Consider the following 17,564-nt stretch of genomic DNA (forward strand, 5'->3'; position numbering starts at 1 on the left):
TCCAATTCTAACAGGCTGGAATACGGAATTCCCGAATTCCCAGGATTTTGTGGATTCGGGGGGGCTCTCCCAGAACTTCAACACCCAAAATCGAGATTCCAGCTCCAGCTCCGGCAGTCTGGAAGATGAAATCCCCCAATTCCCGCTGTTCATGGAGTCAGGGCTCTCCTAGAACTACGTCCCAGAACCTCAACACCTAAAATCGAGCTCCAGCTTTTGTGTGGAAAACAACCCCCCAATTCCCGCAGTTCGCCCGGGGCCGCCCCTGAGCGCTCCTCCCTCCACCCGCCCTCCCCGATCCCGACCTTTCCCCCCCGTTCCCGTGAGGATTCCCCTCCCTCGGCATCTTCCACCTTCAAGCCTTTCTCCGAGTCGGCGTTTGCTCTTCGTGCCGCCGGATCCAAAGGCCCGAGGCGGCAGCGGGAAGGGGCGTGGAGCGCCCGGGAATTTCCCCGCCCGGGGAGCGCCGAGGGCGCCGCGAGGGGAGAGACGGCGGCGCCCGGAGGGAACGAGAGCGGCCATGGCGCTGGCCGGCGTTCCCCGGAGCGTGGCCGCTCTCTGCCTGCTCCTGGCCGTGCCCGTTCCCGCTTCCGAGGCGTTGGAATGCGGGGAGAGGCAGTACGCCTTCAGGCAGAGGTGCTGCAGTGACTGCGCTCCCGGTGCGTGCCCGCGCGGGAGAGCGGGAGAGCGGGAGAGCCCGGGAAGAGCGGGGAGAGCGGGAGAGCGGGAGAGCGGGAGAGCGGGGAAAGCGGGGAGAGCGGGGGAGCGGGAGAGCGGGAGAGCGGGGAGAGCGGGAGAGCGGGAGAGCGGGAGAGCCCGGGAAGAGCGGGAGAGCGGGGAGCGGGGAGAGCGGGAGAGCCCGGGAAGAGCGGGAGAGCGGGAGAGCGGGAGAGCGGGGAGAGCCCGGGAAGAGCGGGAGAGCGGGAGAGCCCGGGGAGAGCGGGAGAGCGGGAGAGCGGGGAGAGCGGGGGAGCGGGAGAGCGGGAGAGCGGGAGAGCGGGGAGAGCGGGAGAGCGGGAGAGCGGGAGAGCCCGGGAAGAGCGGGAGAGCGGGGAGCGGGGAGAGCGGGAGAGCGGGAGAGCGGGGAAAGCGGGAGAGCGGGAGAGCGGGGAGAGCGGGAGAGCGGGAGAGCGGGAGAGCCCGGGAAGAGCGGGAGAGCGGGGAGCGGGGAGAGCGGGAGAGCGGGAGAGCGGGGAGAGCGGGAGAGCGGGAGAGCGGGAGAGCCCGGGAAGAGCGGGAGAGCGGGGAGCGGGGAGAGCGGGAGAGCGGGAGAGCGGGGAAAGCGGGAGAGCGGGAGAGCGGGAGAGCGGGGAGAGCGGGAGAGCGGGAGAGCGGGAGAGCGGGGAGAGCGGGAGAGCGGGAGAGCGGGAGAGCCCGGGAAGAGCGGGAGAGCGGGGAGCGGGGAGAGCGGGAGAGCGGGAGAGCGGGAGAGCGGGAGAGCGGGGAGAGCGGGAGAGCGGGAGAGCGGGGAGCGGGGAGAGCGGGAGAGCGGGAGAGCGGGAGAGCGGGGAAAGCGGGAGAGCGGGAGAGCGGGAGAGCGGGGAGAGCGGGAGAGCGGGAGAGCGGGAGAGCGGGGAGAGCGGGAGAGCGGGAGAGCGGGAGAGCCCGGGAAGAGCGGGAGAGCGGGGAGCGGGGAGAGCGGGAGAGCGGGAGAGCGGGGAAAGCGGGAGAGCGGGAGAGCGGGAGAGCGGGGAGAGCGGGAGAGCGGGAGAGCGGGAGAGCGGGGAGAGCGGGAGAGCGGGAGAGCGGGAGAGCCCGGGAAGAGCGGGAGAGCGGGGAGCGGGGAGAGCGGGAGAGCGGGAGAGCGGGGAAAGCGGGAGAGCGGGAGAGCGGGAGAGCGGGGAGAGCGGGAGAGCGGGAGAGCGGGGAGAGCGGGAGAGCGGGGAGAGCGGGGAGAGCGGGGAGAGCGGGAGAGCGGGAGAGCGGGAGAGCGGGAGAGCCCGGGGAGAGCGGGAGAGCGGGGAGAGCGGGAGAGCCCGGGGAGAGCGGGAGAGCGGGAGAGCGGGGAGAGCGGGAGAGCGGGAGAGCCCGGGGAGAGCGGGAGAGCGGGGAAAGCGGGAGAGCGGGGAGAGCGGGGAGAGCGGGAAAGCGGGAGAGCGGGGAGAGCGGGAGAGCCCGGGAAGAGCGGGGAGAGCGGGAGAGCCCGGGGAGAGCGGGAGAGCGGGGGAGCGGGGAAAGCGGGGAGAGCGGGGGAGCGGGAGAGCGGGAGAGCGGGGAGAGCGGGAGAGCGGGAGAGCGGGAGAGCCCGGGAAGAGCGGGAGAGCGGGGAGCGGGGAGAGCGGGAGAGCGGGAGAGCGGGAGAGCCCGGGAAGAGCGGGGAGAGCGGGAGAGCGGGAGAGCGGGAGAGCGGGGAGAGCGGGAGAGCGGGAGAGCGGGAGAGCCCGGGAAGAGCGGGAGAGCCCGGGAAGAGCGGGAGAGCGGGGAGCGGGGAGAGCGGGAGAGCGGGAGAGCGGGGAAAGCGGGAGAGCGGGAGAGCGGGAGAGCGGGGAGAGCGGGAGAGCGGGAGAGCGGGAGAGCGGGGAGAGCGGGAGAGCGGGAGAGCGGGAGAGCGGGGAGAGCGGGAGATCGGGAGATCGGGAGAGCGGGAGAGCGGGAGATCGGGAGCGCGGGGGGCGCTGGGTGCGCTTCGGGGAAAACTGCGCGGGTTCGTGAAAATAATAGCGGGATTTTAGTGAAAATAGCGGGGGGTTAGAGAAGATATCAGGGGGTTAGTGAAAACAGCGGGGGGGGGTCGAGAAAATATCGGGGATTTAGTGAAAATAATATCGGGGTTTAGTGAAAATATCGGGGGGGTCGAGAAAATATCGGGGTTTTAATGAAAATATCGGGGGGTTGGTGAAAATATCCGGGTTTTAGTGAAAATATCGGGGGGTTAGTGAAAATATCGGGGGTTTGGTGAAAATATCGGGGTTTTAGTGAAAATAGCGGGGGGTTGGTGAAAATACCAATTTTTTGGTGAAATAGCCAATTGCTTCTTTGGGGAATAGCTGGGCTTTTAGTGAAAATATCAGTTTTTTAGTGAAAATATCTATTTTTCAGTGAAATAGCCAATTGCTTCCTTGGGGAATGTCTGTGTTTTTTAGTGGAAGTATCTGGTTTTTAGTGAAAATATCAGGTTTTTTAGTGAAAATATCAGTTTTTTTAGTGAAAATATCTATTTTTTTGGTGAAATAGCCAATTGCTTCTTTGGGGAGTAGCTGGGGTTTTTTAGTCAGATATCAAATATATTTCATTATTTAAAAACTTCATTTTTAAGTGTAACATCTAATTTTGGCTGCAATATCCAACCTCTTAGTGCAATATCTGTATTTTTTAGCGCAATATCTATTTCTAGTGTCAATCAATCTCTTTTCAGGTGTGACATCTCTTTTTAGTGTATTTTTTAGACTGATAAAAATCACCTTTAGACCGGAAAAAACCCGGAAAAATCTTCCTTTTTGAGAGTGATTTTTACCTTTTTTTTGGTGTTTTTTTTGGCTTCCTAAATGCCTCAGTCAGGGGAATTTCCTCAGCTCTGGAATGCCTGAAGTGAAACCTTGGGAAAGGACATTTGGGATCCGCTGGGATAAAAATTCGGGGCGTTTTCTCCACTTTTCAGGCCTTGCTCAGCCGCTCCATTTCACGTTGATTTTTCCCCCGGCCCAAACTTCCAGGGAATTTTCTCCTAAATAAAAACCAGGAAGAGCCAAATTCTGGGCACTGGTAGATCCCAAAGGATAAAAATTGGGATTTTTCCCCTCAGTGTCCCTCTGAATCCCAGATTTGATCCCAAAGGATGAAATTCGGGATTTCCCCTTCGGTGTCCCACTGAATCCCGAATTTTGGGATGTTCCAGGGCAGAGGATGCGCAGTCACTCCCCGTGCCAGGACACAGTTTGTTCCCAAAGGATGAAATTCGGGATTCCCCCTCGGTGTCCCACTGAATCCCGGATTTGATCCCAAAGGATGAAATTCGGGATTTCCCCCTCGGTGTCCCCTCTGAATCCCAGATTTGATCCCAAAGGATGAAATTCGGGATTCCCCCTCGGTGTCCCTCTGAATCCCGGATTTTGGGGTGTTCCAGGGCAGAGGATGCGCAGCCGCTGCTCGGCCTCGGCCGACACCGTGTGCTCGCCGTGCCAGGACGGGTATTTCAGCTCCCGGCACCACCACGGCTTCTGCCGCAGCTGCACCGTCTGCCAGGCCGTGAGTGCCGGCACGGGGGGGGAGAAATCCGGGATTTGGGGGGAAAAATCCCGCTTTGGGGAAAAAATCCCGGTTTGGGGGAAAAATCCCGGTTTGGGGGAAAAATCCCGGGTTTGGGGGGAAAAATCCCGGGTTTGGGGGGAAAAATCCCGGTTTGGGGGGGAAAAATCCCGGGTTTGGGGGGAAAATCCGGGATTTGGGGGGAAAAATCCGGGATTTGGGGGGAAAAATCCCGGGTTTGGGGAAAAAATCCCGGGTTTGGGGGGCAAAATCCCGGTTTGGGGGGAAAAATCCCGGTTTGGGGGAAAAATCCCGGGTTTTGGGGAAAAATCCCGGTTTGGGGGGAAAAATCCCGGTTTGGGGGGAAAAATCCCGGTTTGGGGGAAAAATCCCGGGTTTGGGGGGAAAAATCCCGGTTTGGGGGGAAATCCCGGGTTTGGGGGGAAAAATCCCGGTTTGGGGAAAAAATCCCGGTTTGGGGGAAAAATCCCGGTTTGGGGGAAAAATCCCGGGTTTGGGGGGAAAAATCCCGGGTTTGGGGGGAAAAATCCCGGTTTGGGGGAAAAATCCCGGGTTTGGGGGGAAAATCCGGGATTTGGGGGGAAAAATCCGGATTTGGGGGGAAAAATCCCGGGTTTGGGGAAAAAATCCCGGGTTTGGGGGGCAAAATCCCGGTTTGGGGGGAAAAATCCCGGTTTGGGGGGAAAAATCCCGGGTTTTGGGGAAAAATCCCGGTTTGGGGGAAAAATCCCGGTTTGGGGAGAAAAAATCCCGGTTTGGGGGGAAAAATCCCGGTTTGGGGGGAAAAATCCCGGTTTGGGGGAAAAATCCCGGGTTTGGGGGGAAAATCCGGGATTTGGGGGGAAAAATCCGGGATTTGGGGGGAAAAATCCCGGGTTTGGGGAAAAAATCCCGGGTTTGGGGGGCAAAATCCCGGTTTGGGGGGAAAAATCCCGGTTTGGGGGAAAAATCCCGGGTTTTGGGGAAAAATCCCGGTTTGGGGGAAAAATCCCGGTTTGGGGAGAAAAAATCCCGGTTTGGGGGGAAAAATCCCGGTTTGGGGGGAAAAATCCCGGTTTGGGGGAAAAATCCCGGGTTTGGGGGGAAAAATCCCGGTTTGGGGGGAAATCCCGGGTTTGGGGGGAAAAATCCCGGTTTGGGGGGAAAATCCCGGTTTGGGGGGAAAAATCCCGGTTTGGGGGAAAAAATCCCGGGTTTGGGGGGAAAAATCCCGGGTTTGGGGGGGAAAAATCCCGGTTTGGGGGGAAAAATCCCGGGTTTGGGGGGAAAATCCGGGATTTGGGGGGAAAAATCCGGGATTTGGGGGGAAAAATCCCGGGTTTGGGGAAAAAATCCCGGGTTTGGGGGGCAAAATCCCGGTTTGGGGGGAAAAATCCCGGTTTGGGGGAAAAATCCCGGGTTTTGGGGAAAAATCCCGGTTTGGGGGAAAAATCCCGGTTTGGGGAGAAAAAATCCCGGTTTGGGGAGAAAAAATCCCGGTTTGGGGGAAAAATCCCGGTTTGGGGGAAAAATCCTGGTTTGGGGGGAAAATCCCGGTTTGGGGGAAAAATCCCGGTTTGGGGGGAAAATCCCGGGTTTGAAGGGAAAATCCCGGTTTGGGGGAAAAATCCCGGTTTGGGGGAAAAATCCCGGTTTGGGGGGAAAATCCCGGTTTGGGGGAAAAATCCCGGGTTTGGGGCATTCGGGGGAAAAAATGTCTCTTTGGGGGGGAAAATTCCCATTTTTGAGGGGAAGGAAAATCCCTCTTTGGGGGCATTTTGGGGAAGAATCCCCTGTTAGGAGGGGGAAATTGCTTTTGGGGGAAAAAATCCCTTTTGGGGGGGAAAACTCCCATTTTGGGGGTAAAAATCTCTTTTTTGGGGCATTTTCGAGGGAAAACCCCCATTTTGGGGAGAGAAATCTCTTTTTGGAGGCATTTTGGGGAAAAAAACCCCATTTTGGGGCAATTTTGAGGGGAAAAAGCCCCATTTTGGGGGGAAAAAGCCCCATTTTGGGGCAATTTTGAGGGGAAAAAGCCCCATTTTTGGGGGGAAAAACTCCCTTTTGGGGCGTTTTTGAGGGAAAAATATCCCATTTTCTGCGGGAAAATTCCTTTTTTGGGGGGAAAAATCCCCATTTTGGGGCAATTTTGAGGGGAAAAAAAACCCCCCATTTTGGGAGGAATTTTTTTTGGGGAAAAACCCCCAATCCTCTTGTTAAATTGTTTAATTAAGGATGATTAAAGCCCCGAGCTCGGCAGCTTCTCCCTAGACCAAAGCCCCCGAACCGCGAGGCGTTCATTGTGCCGCTAACGAGCGCGTGGCGGCTGTTAATGAGCGCCCTGCTGTTAATTAACGCCGGTGTCTGGTGGCCAGGGAAGGGCAGCGTGGAGGCCAAGCCGTGTGAGAGCACCTCGGACAGGCTGTGCGTGTGCCGGCCGGGATTCCAGCCGGCCGCGATTCCCGCGGGGAGCCGTGAGTGGGGATTCCCGGGGCTTGCGATTCCCTGGGAAAGGGGTTTGGGATTCCCTGGGAACGGGCGGGGCTTGGGATTCCCTGGGAAAGGGGTTTGGGATTCCCTGGGGCTTGGGATTCCCTGGGAAATGGATTTGGGATTCCCGGGGCTTGGGATTCCCTGGGAAAGGGGTTTGGGATTCCCTGGGAAAGGGCGGGGCTTGGGATTCCCTGGGAAATGGATTTGGGATTCCCTGGGGAAAGGGCGGGGCTTGGGATTCCCTGGGAAATGGATTTGGGATTCCCTGGGAACGGGCGGGGCTTGGGATTCCCTGGGAAATGGATTTGGGATTCCCTGGGCTTGGGATTCCCTGGGAAATGGATTTGGGATTCCCTGGGGACTGGAATTCCCTGGGAAATGGATTTGGGATTCCCTGGGGAAAGGGTTGGGATTGGAATTCCCTGGGAAATGGATTTGGGATTCCCAGGGGTTGGAATTCCCTGGGAAATGGATTTGGGATTCCCTGGGGACTGGAATTCCCTGGGAAATGGATTTGGGATTCCCGGGGGTTGGGATTCCCTGGGAAATGGATTTGGGATTCCCTTGGGAAAGGGTTGGGATTGGAATTCCCTGGGAAATGGATTTGGGATTCCCTGGGGCTTGGGATTCCCTGGGAAATGGATTTGGGATTCCCTGGGGCTTGGGATTCCCTGGGAAATGGATTTGGGATTCCCTGGGGATTGGAATTCCCTGGGAAATGGATTTGGGATTCCCTGGGGGTTGGAATTCCCTTGGGACAGGGTTGGGATTCATGGCAGCCAGAATTCCTGCGGGGAGTCATGAGTGGGACCTGGGATTCCCTGGGAAATGGATTTGGGATTGGAATTCCCTTGGGCAGGAGTGAGCGGGGACTGGAATTCCCTGGGAATCGGTCAATTGGGATTGGAATTCCCTGGGAAAGGGTGAATTGGGGCCGGAATTCCCTGGGAATCGGTCAATTGGGATTGGAATTCCCTGGGAAAGGGTGAATTGGGGCCGGAATTCCCTGGGAATCGGTCAATTGGGATTGGAATTCCCTGGGAAAGGGTGAATTGGGGCCGGAATTCCCTGGGAAAGGGTGAATTGGGGCCGGAATTCCCTGGGAATCGGTCAATTGGGATTGGAATTCCCTGGGAAAGGGTGAATTGGGGCCGGAATTCCCTGGGAATCGGTCAATTGGGATTGGAATTCCCTGGGAAAGGGTGAATTTGGGCCGGAATTCCCTGGGAAAGGGTGAATTGGGGCCGGAATTCCCTGGGAATCGGTCAATTGGGATTGGAATTCCCTGGGAAAGGGTGAATTGGGGCCGGAATTCCCTGGGAATCGGCGGGCTGGGAGGTGCCGGCGGCACCCCCGGCAATCTGCCTTTGGACCCCGTGTTCCCCAGAGTGCTCCCCGTGTCCCGCGGGGACTTTCTCCGGAGGAGGGAACGAGAACTGCCGCCCGTGGACCAAGTAGGAATCCTTTCCTAAGGAAAAAAATCCCTTTTTGGGGAAAGGAGATCCCTTTGTGGGGGAAAAATCCCTTTTTGGGAGGAAAAATCCCTTTTTGGGAGGAAAAATCCTTTTTTTGGTGAAAGGAGATCCCTTTTTGGGGGAAAAATCCCTTTGTGGGGGAAAATTCCCTTTTTGGGGAAAGGAGATCTCATTTTTGGGGGAAAAAATCCCTTTTTGGGGAAAGGAGATCCCTTTTTGGGGGAAAAATCCCTTTTTGGGGGAAAATTCCCTTTTTGGGGGAAAATTCCCTTTTTGGGGGAAAATTCCCTTTTTGGGGGAAAATTCCCTTTTTGGGGGAAAATTCCCTTTTTGGGGGAAATTCCCTTTCTGGGGGCAGCGTGCTCAGAGCAGCTCCGCAGGTTTCACTTTTCCAGGAAAGGAGAAATAAATCGGAAGAAACCTGGGTTCAACCCCCCTAAATCCCAGCCCTGGGGATTTTCAGCATCCCAAGGACATTTCCAAGATTTCCCACTTTTTTTTTATGAAAAACTCTCGGATTATTTCTGGGTTTAGAGGCACAAAATTCCCGTGCCGGAACCGAAATCCCAGGAATGATTTTTTTATTTCTTTCCCTTTCGTTACTTGAATTTTCCCTCCCATCCCTTTGCGGACGTAGGGATGATAAATCCTGAATTTTACAGGGATAAAATAAGGCTTGGGATTTGGGAATTCGCATTCCGGAAACCCTCTGGGGTTTGCTTTTCCAGCTGCAGCAGTTTGGGGAAGAGCACGCTCCGGGCGGGAACGGCCGCAGAGGACGCCCTGTGCGGCGACCCTGGCCTGGATCCCCTGCCCACAGAATTCCCGGGAAACAGCGATCCCATTCCCACGGAATTCCCAGAGAACAGAGCTCCCTTCCCCACGGAATTCCCAGAGAACGGCTCCCGAGCCTCCAACCCCGGGGAGACCCCCCTGGATTGTCGGGATCCTGGGAGCGGCGCGGAGCCCAGCTGGGGTGAGCGGAGACGGGCGGGAATTCCCGCGTTGTCCGGAGCCTTTCCTGGATTTTACACATTCCAGGATCCCACATTCCAGCTGGGCTGAGGATCCCGGGAATTCCCACGTTGTCCGGAGCCTTTCCTGGATTTTACACATTCCAGGATCCCACATTCCAGCTGGGCTGAGGATCCCGGGAATTCCCACGTTGTCCGGAGCCTTTCCTGGATTTTACACTGTCCCGGATCCCACATTCCAGCTGGGCTGAGGATCCCGGGAATTCCCACGTTGTCCGGAGCCTTTCCTGGATTTTACACAGTCCCGGATCCCACAGTTCCAGCTGGGCTGAGGATCCCGGGAATTCCCACGTTGTCCGGAGCCTTTCCTGGATTTCACACATTCCAGGATCCCACATTCCAGCTGGGCTGAGGATCCCGGGAATTCCCACGTTGTCCGGAGCCTTTCCTGGATTTTACACTGTCCCGGATCCCACACTTCCCGCTGGGCAGGGATTTCCAGCTGGAGCTGCTTCCCTGGGAACTGAAATCCCATTTTCTCTGAACCTTTTCCGGATTTCCCCCAACATTCCCACTTTTTCCCCCTCTGGAATCTGGGATTCTCTGGGAACTCCAACCAGAACCAGGGATTTGGGGCTTTTTAGGGAATTTTCCCGTTCTAATTCCAGGTTCTTTATCCCTGCTGCTGCTGTGCCTGATCCTGCTGATGGTGAGTGGCATTTCCATCCTGCTCCTGATCCTCCAGGCAGCCCAGAAAAAATCCAGGAATGGCTCCGGGACGAGCATCCAGCACAGTGAGTTCTCTTTTTTTATGGGATTAAAAAATTGGGGGAAAAAAAAAAAATTAATCCAGTGATTTCCCTTTTTTATGGGATATTAAAACAGGGGGAAAACGCAGTGAGTTCCTCTTTTTATGGGATTAAAAAAAACCAGGAGAAAAATTCCGATTACTTCCCTCTTTAATGGGATAAAAAAAGAAACGGGGAAAAAAATTAATCCAGTAAGTTCCCCTTTTTATGGGATTTGAATAAAAAATAAATCCAGCAACTTCCAGGAGTCAAGTGGGGAAAATTATTTTATTTTTTTTGCCTCCATGGGATTGGAACGTCCCGAATCCTCCTGCAAACCCGGGCAAGGTCTGGTTGGGAGGAGCTGACCCTAAACCCGGGCCGCCCTCTCCCCTTGGGGAGCAGTGACAAAGCCGATCCTAAACCCGGGCCGCCCTCTCCCCTTGGGAAGCAGTGACAGAGCCGATCCTAAACCCGGGCCGCCCTCTCCCCTTGGGAAGCAGTGACAGAGCCGATCCTAAACCCGGGCCGCCCTCTCCCCTTGGGGAGCAGTGACAAAGCCGATCCTAAACCCGGGCCGCCCTCTCCCCTTGGGGAGCAGTGACAAAGCCGATCCTAAACCCGGGCCGCCCTCTCCCCTTGGGAAGCAGTGACAAAGCCGATCCTAAACCCGGGCCGCCCTCTCCCCTTGGGAAGCAGTGACAAAGCCGATCCTAAACCCGGGCCGCCCTCTCCCCTTGGGAAGCAGTGACAGAGCCGATCCTAAACCCGGGCCGCCCTCTCCCCTTGGGAAGCAGTGACAAAGCCGATCCTAAACCCGGGCCGCCCTCTCCCCTTGGGAAGCAGTGACAAAGCCGATCCTAAACCCGGGCCGCCCTCTCCCCTTGGGGAGCAGTGACAAAGCCGATCCTAAACCCGGGCCGCCCTCTCCCCTTGGGAAGCAGTGACAGAGCCGATCCTAAACCCGGGCCGCCCTCTCCCCTTGGGAAGCAGTGACAAAGCCGATCCTAAACCCGGGCCGCCCTCTCCCCTTGGGGAGCAGTGACAGAGCCGATCCTAAACCCGGGCCGCCCTCTCCCCTTGGGGAGCAGTGACAAAGCCGATCCTAAACCCGGGCCGCCCTCTCCCCTTGGGGAGCAGTGACAAAGCCGATCCTAAACCCGGGCCGCCCTCTCCCCTTGGGAAGCAGTGACAGAGCCGATCCTAAACCCGGGCCGCCCTCTCCCCTTGGGGAGCAGTGACAGAGCCGATCCTAAACCCGGGCCGCCCTCTCCCCTTGGGGAGCAGTGACAAAGCCGATCCTAAACCCGGGCCGCCCTCTCCCCTTGGGGAGCAGTGACAGAGCCGATCCTAAACCCGGGCCGCCCTCTCCCCTTGGGGAGCAGTGACAGAGCCGATCCTAAACCCGGGCCGCCCTCTCCCCTTGGGGAGCAGTGACAAAGCCGATCCTAAACCCGGGCCGCCCTCTCCCCTTGGGAAGCAGTGACAAAGCCGATCCTAAACCCGGGCCGCCCTCTCCCCTTGGGAAGCAGTGACAGAGCCGATCCTAAACCCGGGCCGCCCTCTCCCCTTGGGAAGCAGTGACAGAGCCGATCCTAAACCCGGGCCGCCCTCTCCCGTTGGGAAGCAGTGACAAAGCCGATCCTAAACCCGGGCCGCCCTCTCCCCTTGGGAAGCAGTGACAGAGCCGATCCTAAACCCGGGCCGCCCTCTCCCCTTGGGGAGCAGTGACAGAGCCGATCCTAAACCCGGGCCGCCCTCTCCCCTTGGGGAGCAGTGACAGAGCCGATCCTAAACCCGGGCCGCCCTCTCCCGTTGGGAAGCAGTGACAGAGCCGATCCTAAACCCGGGCCGCCCTCTCCCCTTGGGGAGCAGTGACAGAGCTGATCCTAAACCCGGGCCGCCCTCTCCCCTTGGGGAGCAGTGACAAAGCCGATCCTAAACCCGGGCCGCCCTCTCCCCTTGGGAAGCAGTGACAAAGCCGATCCTAAACCCGGGCCGCCCTCTCCCCTTGGGGAGCAGTGACAAAGCCGATCCTAAACCCGGGCCGCCCTCTCCCCTTGGGAAGCAGTGACAAAGCCGATCCTAAACCCGGGCCGCCCTCTCCCCTTGGGAAGCAGTGACAAAGCCGATCCTAAACCCGGGCCGCCCTCTCCCCTTGGGAAGCAGTGACAGAGCCGATCCTAAACCCGGGCCGCCCTCTCCCCTTGGGGAGCAGTGACAAAGCCGATCCTAAACCCGGGCCGCCCTCTCCCCTTGGGGAGCAGTGACAAAGCCGATCCTAAACCCGGGCCGCCCTCTCCCCTTGGGAAGCAGTGACAAAGCCGATCCTAAACCCGGGCCGCCCTCTCCCCTTGGGGAGCAGTGACAAAGCCGATCCTAAACCCGGGCCGCCCTCTCCCCTTGGGGAGCAGTGACAGAGCCGATCCTAAACCCGGGCCGCCCTCTCCCCTTGGGAAGCAGTGACAAAGCCGATCCTAAACCCGGGCCGCCCTCTCCCCTTGGGGAGCAGTGACAGAGCCGATCCTAAACCCGGGCCGCCCTCTCCCCTTGGGGAGCAGTGACAAAGCCGATCCTAAACCCGGGCTCCCGGTGGCGGAACCGAGCCCCGCAGCGCGGCGGCCGGAGGGGCAGCCGCCGCCCGTGGGCGCCCCGGGCCCTGGCCGCGCGGATTCCCGTCCCGGCCCTTGGCATTCCCTGGAACGCCCGGGAGTGACCCCGCAGCCCGAAAGAGGCTGGAAATGCCAGTTCCCGCCTCGGCGCGGCCCCGGGCTTGTGGTGGTTCCTGGAGTAACGGCGTCCCCTGGACGGCATTCATGTCACGGTGGACACCTGTATCCTGTATCGCATCCCGTCGTGCGTGATATCGCCGTCGTACTCCGTGACATTCCGTGACACCGTACCGACCTCGTGTACAGTTGTCACAGCTCCCGGAATTGCTCCCTGTTGATACATCTGCGCATCTCCGCTCCGATCCCTCTTTCCCAATAGCAATTACAATTCCCGCTCCAATAGTAATTACAATTCCCACTCCAATCCCTGTTTTCCAATAATAATTATAATTCCTATTCCAATAATAATTCCTGTTCCAATAATAATTTTAATTCCTGTTCCAATCCTTTTTTTTCCCCAATAATAATTTTAATTCCTGCTCCAATCCTTTTTTTTCCCAATAATAATTATAATTCCTGTTCCAATAATAATTCCTGTTCCAATAATAATTCCTGTTCCAATAATAATTTTAATTCCTGTTCCAATCCTTTTTTTTCCCCAATAATAATTTTAATTCCTGCTCCAATAATAATTTTAATTCCTGTTCCAATAATAATTTTATTTCCTGTTCCAATCCCTGTTTTCCAATAATATTTATAATTCCTGCTCAATAATCATTTTAATTCCTGTTCCAATCCTTTTTTTTCCCAGTAATAATTTTAATTCCTGCTCCAATAATAATTTTAATTCCTGCTCCAATCCTTTTTCTTCCCAGTAATAATTTGAATTCCTGTTCCAATCCTTTTTTTCCCAATAATAATTTTAATTCCTGTTCCAATCCTTTTTTCTCCCCAATAATAATAATTCCTGTTCTAATCCTTTTTTTTCCCAATAATAATTTGAATTCCTGTTCCAATCCTTTTTTTCCCCAATAATAATTTTAATTCCTGCTCCAATCCTTTTTCCCCAGTAATAATTTTAATTCCTGTTCCAATCCTTTTTTCCCCAGTAATAATTTGAATTCCTGTTCCAATCCTTTTTTCTCCCCAATAATAATAATTCCTGTTCCAATCCTTTTTTTCCCCAGTAATAATAATAATTCCTGTTCCAATCCTTTTTTTTTCCCAATAATAATAATAATTCCTGTTCTAATCCTTTTTTTTCCCAATAATAATTTGAATTCCTGTTCCAATCCTTTTTTCCCCAATAATAATTTTAATTCCTGCTCCAATCCTTTTTTTCCCCAGTAATAATTTGAATTCCTGCTCCAATCCTTTTTTTCCCCAGTAATAATTTGAATTCCTGTTCCAATAATAATAATTCCTGTTCCAATCCTTTTTTTCCCCAATAATAATAATTCCTGTTCCAATCCTTTTTTTCCCCAATAATAATAATTCCTGCTCCAATCCTTTTTTCCCAGTAATAATTCGAATTCCTGCTCCAATTTCAGAGGGCGGGAGCTGCCGCGTTCCCATCCAGGAGGAGCAGCTGGATCCCAACTCCAGCCTCATCAAGAACTGAGCCCGGTTATTCTGGGGCTGTTTCCTGCCTTTCTGAGCCCACGGATCCGCCCCGGGATTAATTGGATTTGCCTTCATTAGGAGTTAATTAAGAGCTGATAATATTTCCATGGAAATTCCCGAAAAAAAAATGGGACTTTTTTTATCACCCAGGAGTGATTCTCCCTCCAAATATCAGCTGCTGCCTCCTCCAAAAACAACAAAAAAAGGGAATTTTAAACCCGAAACAGTGAGAAAATTCCAAGAACTCCAGCAGGGAATGGACGCAGAGGTGTTTAAATCCACGGATTTGGAATATTGGGGAATTTTTGATATGTCATACATATCCAGAGGGGTTTATACAGTGTATAGGAAGGTTTGTATCGTGTACAAGTCGGGATTTGGGGGGAATAAAACTGGGAAAAGCAGCTCCTGGTGTTTGTTCGGGGGGGAAATGGGGAAATTCGAATTCCTGCAGGAGGATGGGAAGGGAGGAGGGAGATTGATGGGAAAAGTTGGGATTTAGGGAGCGGTTGGGATGGGTGCTAGGGGGAGGGTAATAATTGCATTCCTGAGGGAGAAAAATCCCATTTTTCCGCTGTGTGGGAAGGAAAATTCCGAGGGGTGGAGGTGAAAATCTCACAGCGCGTGGCTGAGAATTCCGAGGTGAGGAAAAGGAAATTGCACAGTGCTGGAATGAAAACTCTGCAGTGTGGAGGGGAAGATTCCAAGGTGTGGGAATGGAAATTCCAAGGTGAGGAAATGGAAATTGCACAGTGCTGGAATGAAAACTCTGCAGTGTGGAGGGGAAGATTCCAAGGTGTGGGAAGGAAAATTCCACGGTATGGGAATGGAAATTCCAAGGTGTGGGAATGGAAATTCCATGGTGAGGGAATGGAAATTCCATGGTGTGGGTATGGAAATTCCAAGGTGTGGGAATGGAAATTCCATGGTGTGGGTATGGAAATTCCAAGGTGTGGGAATGGAAATTCCATGGTGTGGGTATGGAAATTCCAAGGTGTGGGAATGGAAATTCCAAGGTGTGGGTATGGAAATTCCAAGGTGTGGGAATGGAAATTCCAAGGTGTGGGAATGGAAATTCCATGGTGTGGGTATGGAAATTCCAAGGTGTGGGAATGGAAATTCCGTGGTGAGGGAATGGAAATTCCAAGGTGTGGGAATGGAAATTCCAAGGTGTGGGAATGGAAATTCCGTGGTGAGGGAATGGAAATTCCAAGGTGTGGGAATGGAAATTCCGTGGTGAGGGAATGGAAATTCCAAGGTGTGGGAATGGAAATTCCAAGGTGTGGGAATGGAAATTCCAAGGTGTGGGAATGGAAATTCCAAGGTGAGGGAATGGAAATTCCAAGGTGTGGGAATGGAAATTCCGTCATGCGGAGATGAACGTCCCGAGGTGAGGAAATGGAAGTTCCGCAGCGTCCAGATGGAAATTCCACGGCGCAGCCGCCCCAAAGCCGGGCCAAGACCAGGCCAAGGCCGGGCCAAGACCAGGCCAAAGCCGGGCCAAGACCAGGCCAAGGCCGGGCCAAAGCCGGGCCAAGACCAGGCCAAGGCCGGGCCAAAGCCGGGCCAAGACCGGGCCTGGGGGCCTTTGGGCCGGGCCTGCGCGGGGCCTGGGGCGCCTTTAAGCCGGGCCTGGGCGCCTTTGGGCCGGGCCTGGGCGCCTTTGGGCCGGGCCTGCGCGGGGCCTTGGGTGCCTTTGGGCCGGGCCTGGGGCGCCTTTGGGCCGGGCCTGCGCGGGGCCTGGGGCGCCTTTAAGCCGGGCCTGGGGGCCTTTGGGCCGGGCCTGGGCGCCTTTGGGCCGGGCCTGGGCGCCTTTAAGCCGGGCCTGGGCGCCTTTAAGCCGGGCCTGGGGGCCTTTGGGCCGGGCCTGGGCGCCTTTGGGCCGGGCCTGGGCGCCTTTAAGCCGGGCCTGGGCGCCTTTAAGCCGGGCCTGGGGGCCTTTGGGCCGGGCCTGGGCGCCTTTGGGCCGGGCCTGGGCGCCTTTGGGCCGGGCCTGGGGCGCCTTTGGGCCGGGCCTGGGCGCCTTTGGGCCGGGCCTGGGCGCCTTTAAGCCGGGCCTGGGCGCCTTTAAGCCGGGCCTGGGGCGCCTTTGGGCCGGGCCTGCGCGCCTTTGGGCCGGGCCTGGGCGCCTTTGGGCCGGGCCTGGGGCGCCTTTGGGCCGGGCCTGGGCGCCTTTGGGCCGGGCCTGGGCGCCTTTGGGCCGGGCCTGGGGGCCTTTGGGCCGGGCCTGGGGGCCTTTGGGCCGGGCCTGGGGGCCTTTGGGCCGGGCCTGGGCGCCTTTGGGCCGGGCCTGGGGGCCTTTGGGCCGGGCCTGGGCGCCTTTGGGCCGGGCCTGGGGGCCTTTGGGCCGGGCCTGGGCGCCTTTGGGCCGGGCCTGGGCGCCTTTGGGCCGGGCCTGGGGGCCTTTAAGCTGGGCCTGGGCGCCTTTGGGCCGGGCCTGGGCGCCTTTGGGCCGGGCCTGGGCGCCTTTAAGCCGGGCCTGGGCGCCTTTAAGCCGGGCCTGGGGGCCTTTGGGCCGGGCCTGGGCGCCTTTGGGCCGGGCCTGGGCGCCTTTAAGCCGGGCCTGGGGGCCTTTGGGCCGGGCCTGGGCGCCTTTGGGCCGGGCCTGGGGGCCTTTGGGCCGGGCCTGGGGGCCTTTGGGCCGGGCCTGGGGCGCCTTTGGGCCGGGCCTGGGCGCCTTTAAGCCGGGCCTGGGGGCCTTTGGGCCGGGCCTGGGCGCCTTTGGGCCGGGCCTGGGCGCCTTTAAGCCGGGCCTGGGGGCCTTTGGGCCGGGCCTGGGGCGCCTTTGGGCCGGGCCTGGGCGCCTTTAAGCTGGGCCTGGGCGCCTTTGGGCCGGGCCTGGGCGCCTTTAAGCCGGGCCTGGGCGCCTTTGGGCCGGGCCTTGGGCGCCTTTGGGCCGGGCCTTGGGCGCCTTTGGGCCGGGCCTTGGGCGCCTTTGGGCCGGGCCTTGGGCGCCTTTAGGCCGGGCCTGGGCGCCTATTGGGCCGGGCCTGCGCGGGGCCCGGGGCGCCTTTGGGCCGGGCCTGGGCGCCTTTGGGCCGGGCCTGGGCGCCTTTAAGCCGGGCCTGGGGCCTTTGGGCCGGGCCTGGGCGCCTTTAAGCCGGGCCTGGGCGCCTTTAAGCCGGGCCTGGGGGCCTTTGGGCCGGGCCTGGGCGCCTTTAAGCCGGGCCTGGGCGCCTTTAAGCCGGGCCTGGGGCCTTTGGGCCGGGCCTGGGCGCCTTTAAGCCGGGCCTGGGGCCTTTGGGCCGGGCCTGGGCGCCTTTAAGCCGGGCCTGGGCGCCTTTGGGCCGGGCCTGCGCGGGGCCCGGGGCGCGGGGCGGCTCCGGGCCGGCGCTCTGGCGGCCCGGCTGCGTTATCAGCAGCACTAATCAGCGCCAGGAAACGCCGGCGCTGCCGGAGAACGTCCTGCGGCCG

General features: G+C 57.7%; 1 protein-coding gene across 1 annotated transcript; it reads left to right on the forward strand.

Annotated features, from left to right (window-relative positions):
- Positions 1–383: 383 nt before the first annotated feature.
- On the forward strand, positions 384–14,235 carry TNFRSF4 (TNF receptor superfamily member 4). Its single transcript, XM_066203128.1, has 7 exons — positions 384–659; positions 4,064–4,189; positions 6,561–6,659; positions 8,066–8,132; positions 8,882–9,129; positions 9,796–9,921; positions 14,078–14,235. Exons 1-7 carry the CDS (start codon positions 521–523, stop codon positions 14,146–14,148), a joined length of 876 nt encoding a protein of 291 aa, XP_066059225.1. The 5' UTR covers positions 384–520; the 3' UTR covers positions 14,149–14,235.
- The last annotated feature ends 3,329 nt before the right edge of the window (positions 14,236–17,564 follow it).

Source organism: Chamaea fasciata, unplaced genomic scaffold (assembly GCF_029207755.1).
Source record: "Chamaea fasciata isolate MVZ Bird 193981 ecotype frontalis unplaced genomic scaffold, bChaFas1.0.hap1 SCAF_23, whole genome shotgun sequence".
Taxonomy (NCBI): Eukaryota; Metazoa; Chordata; class Aves; order Passeriformes; family Sylviidae; genus Chamaea; species Chamaea fasciata.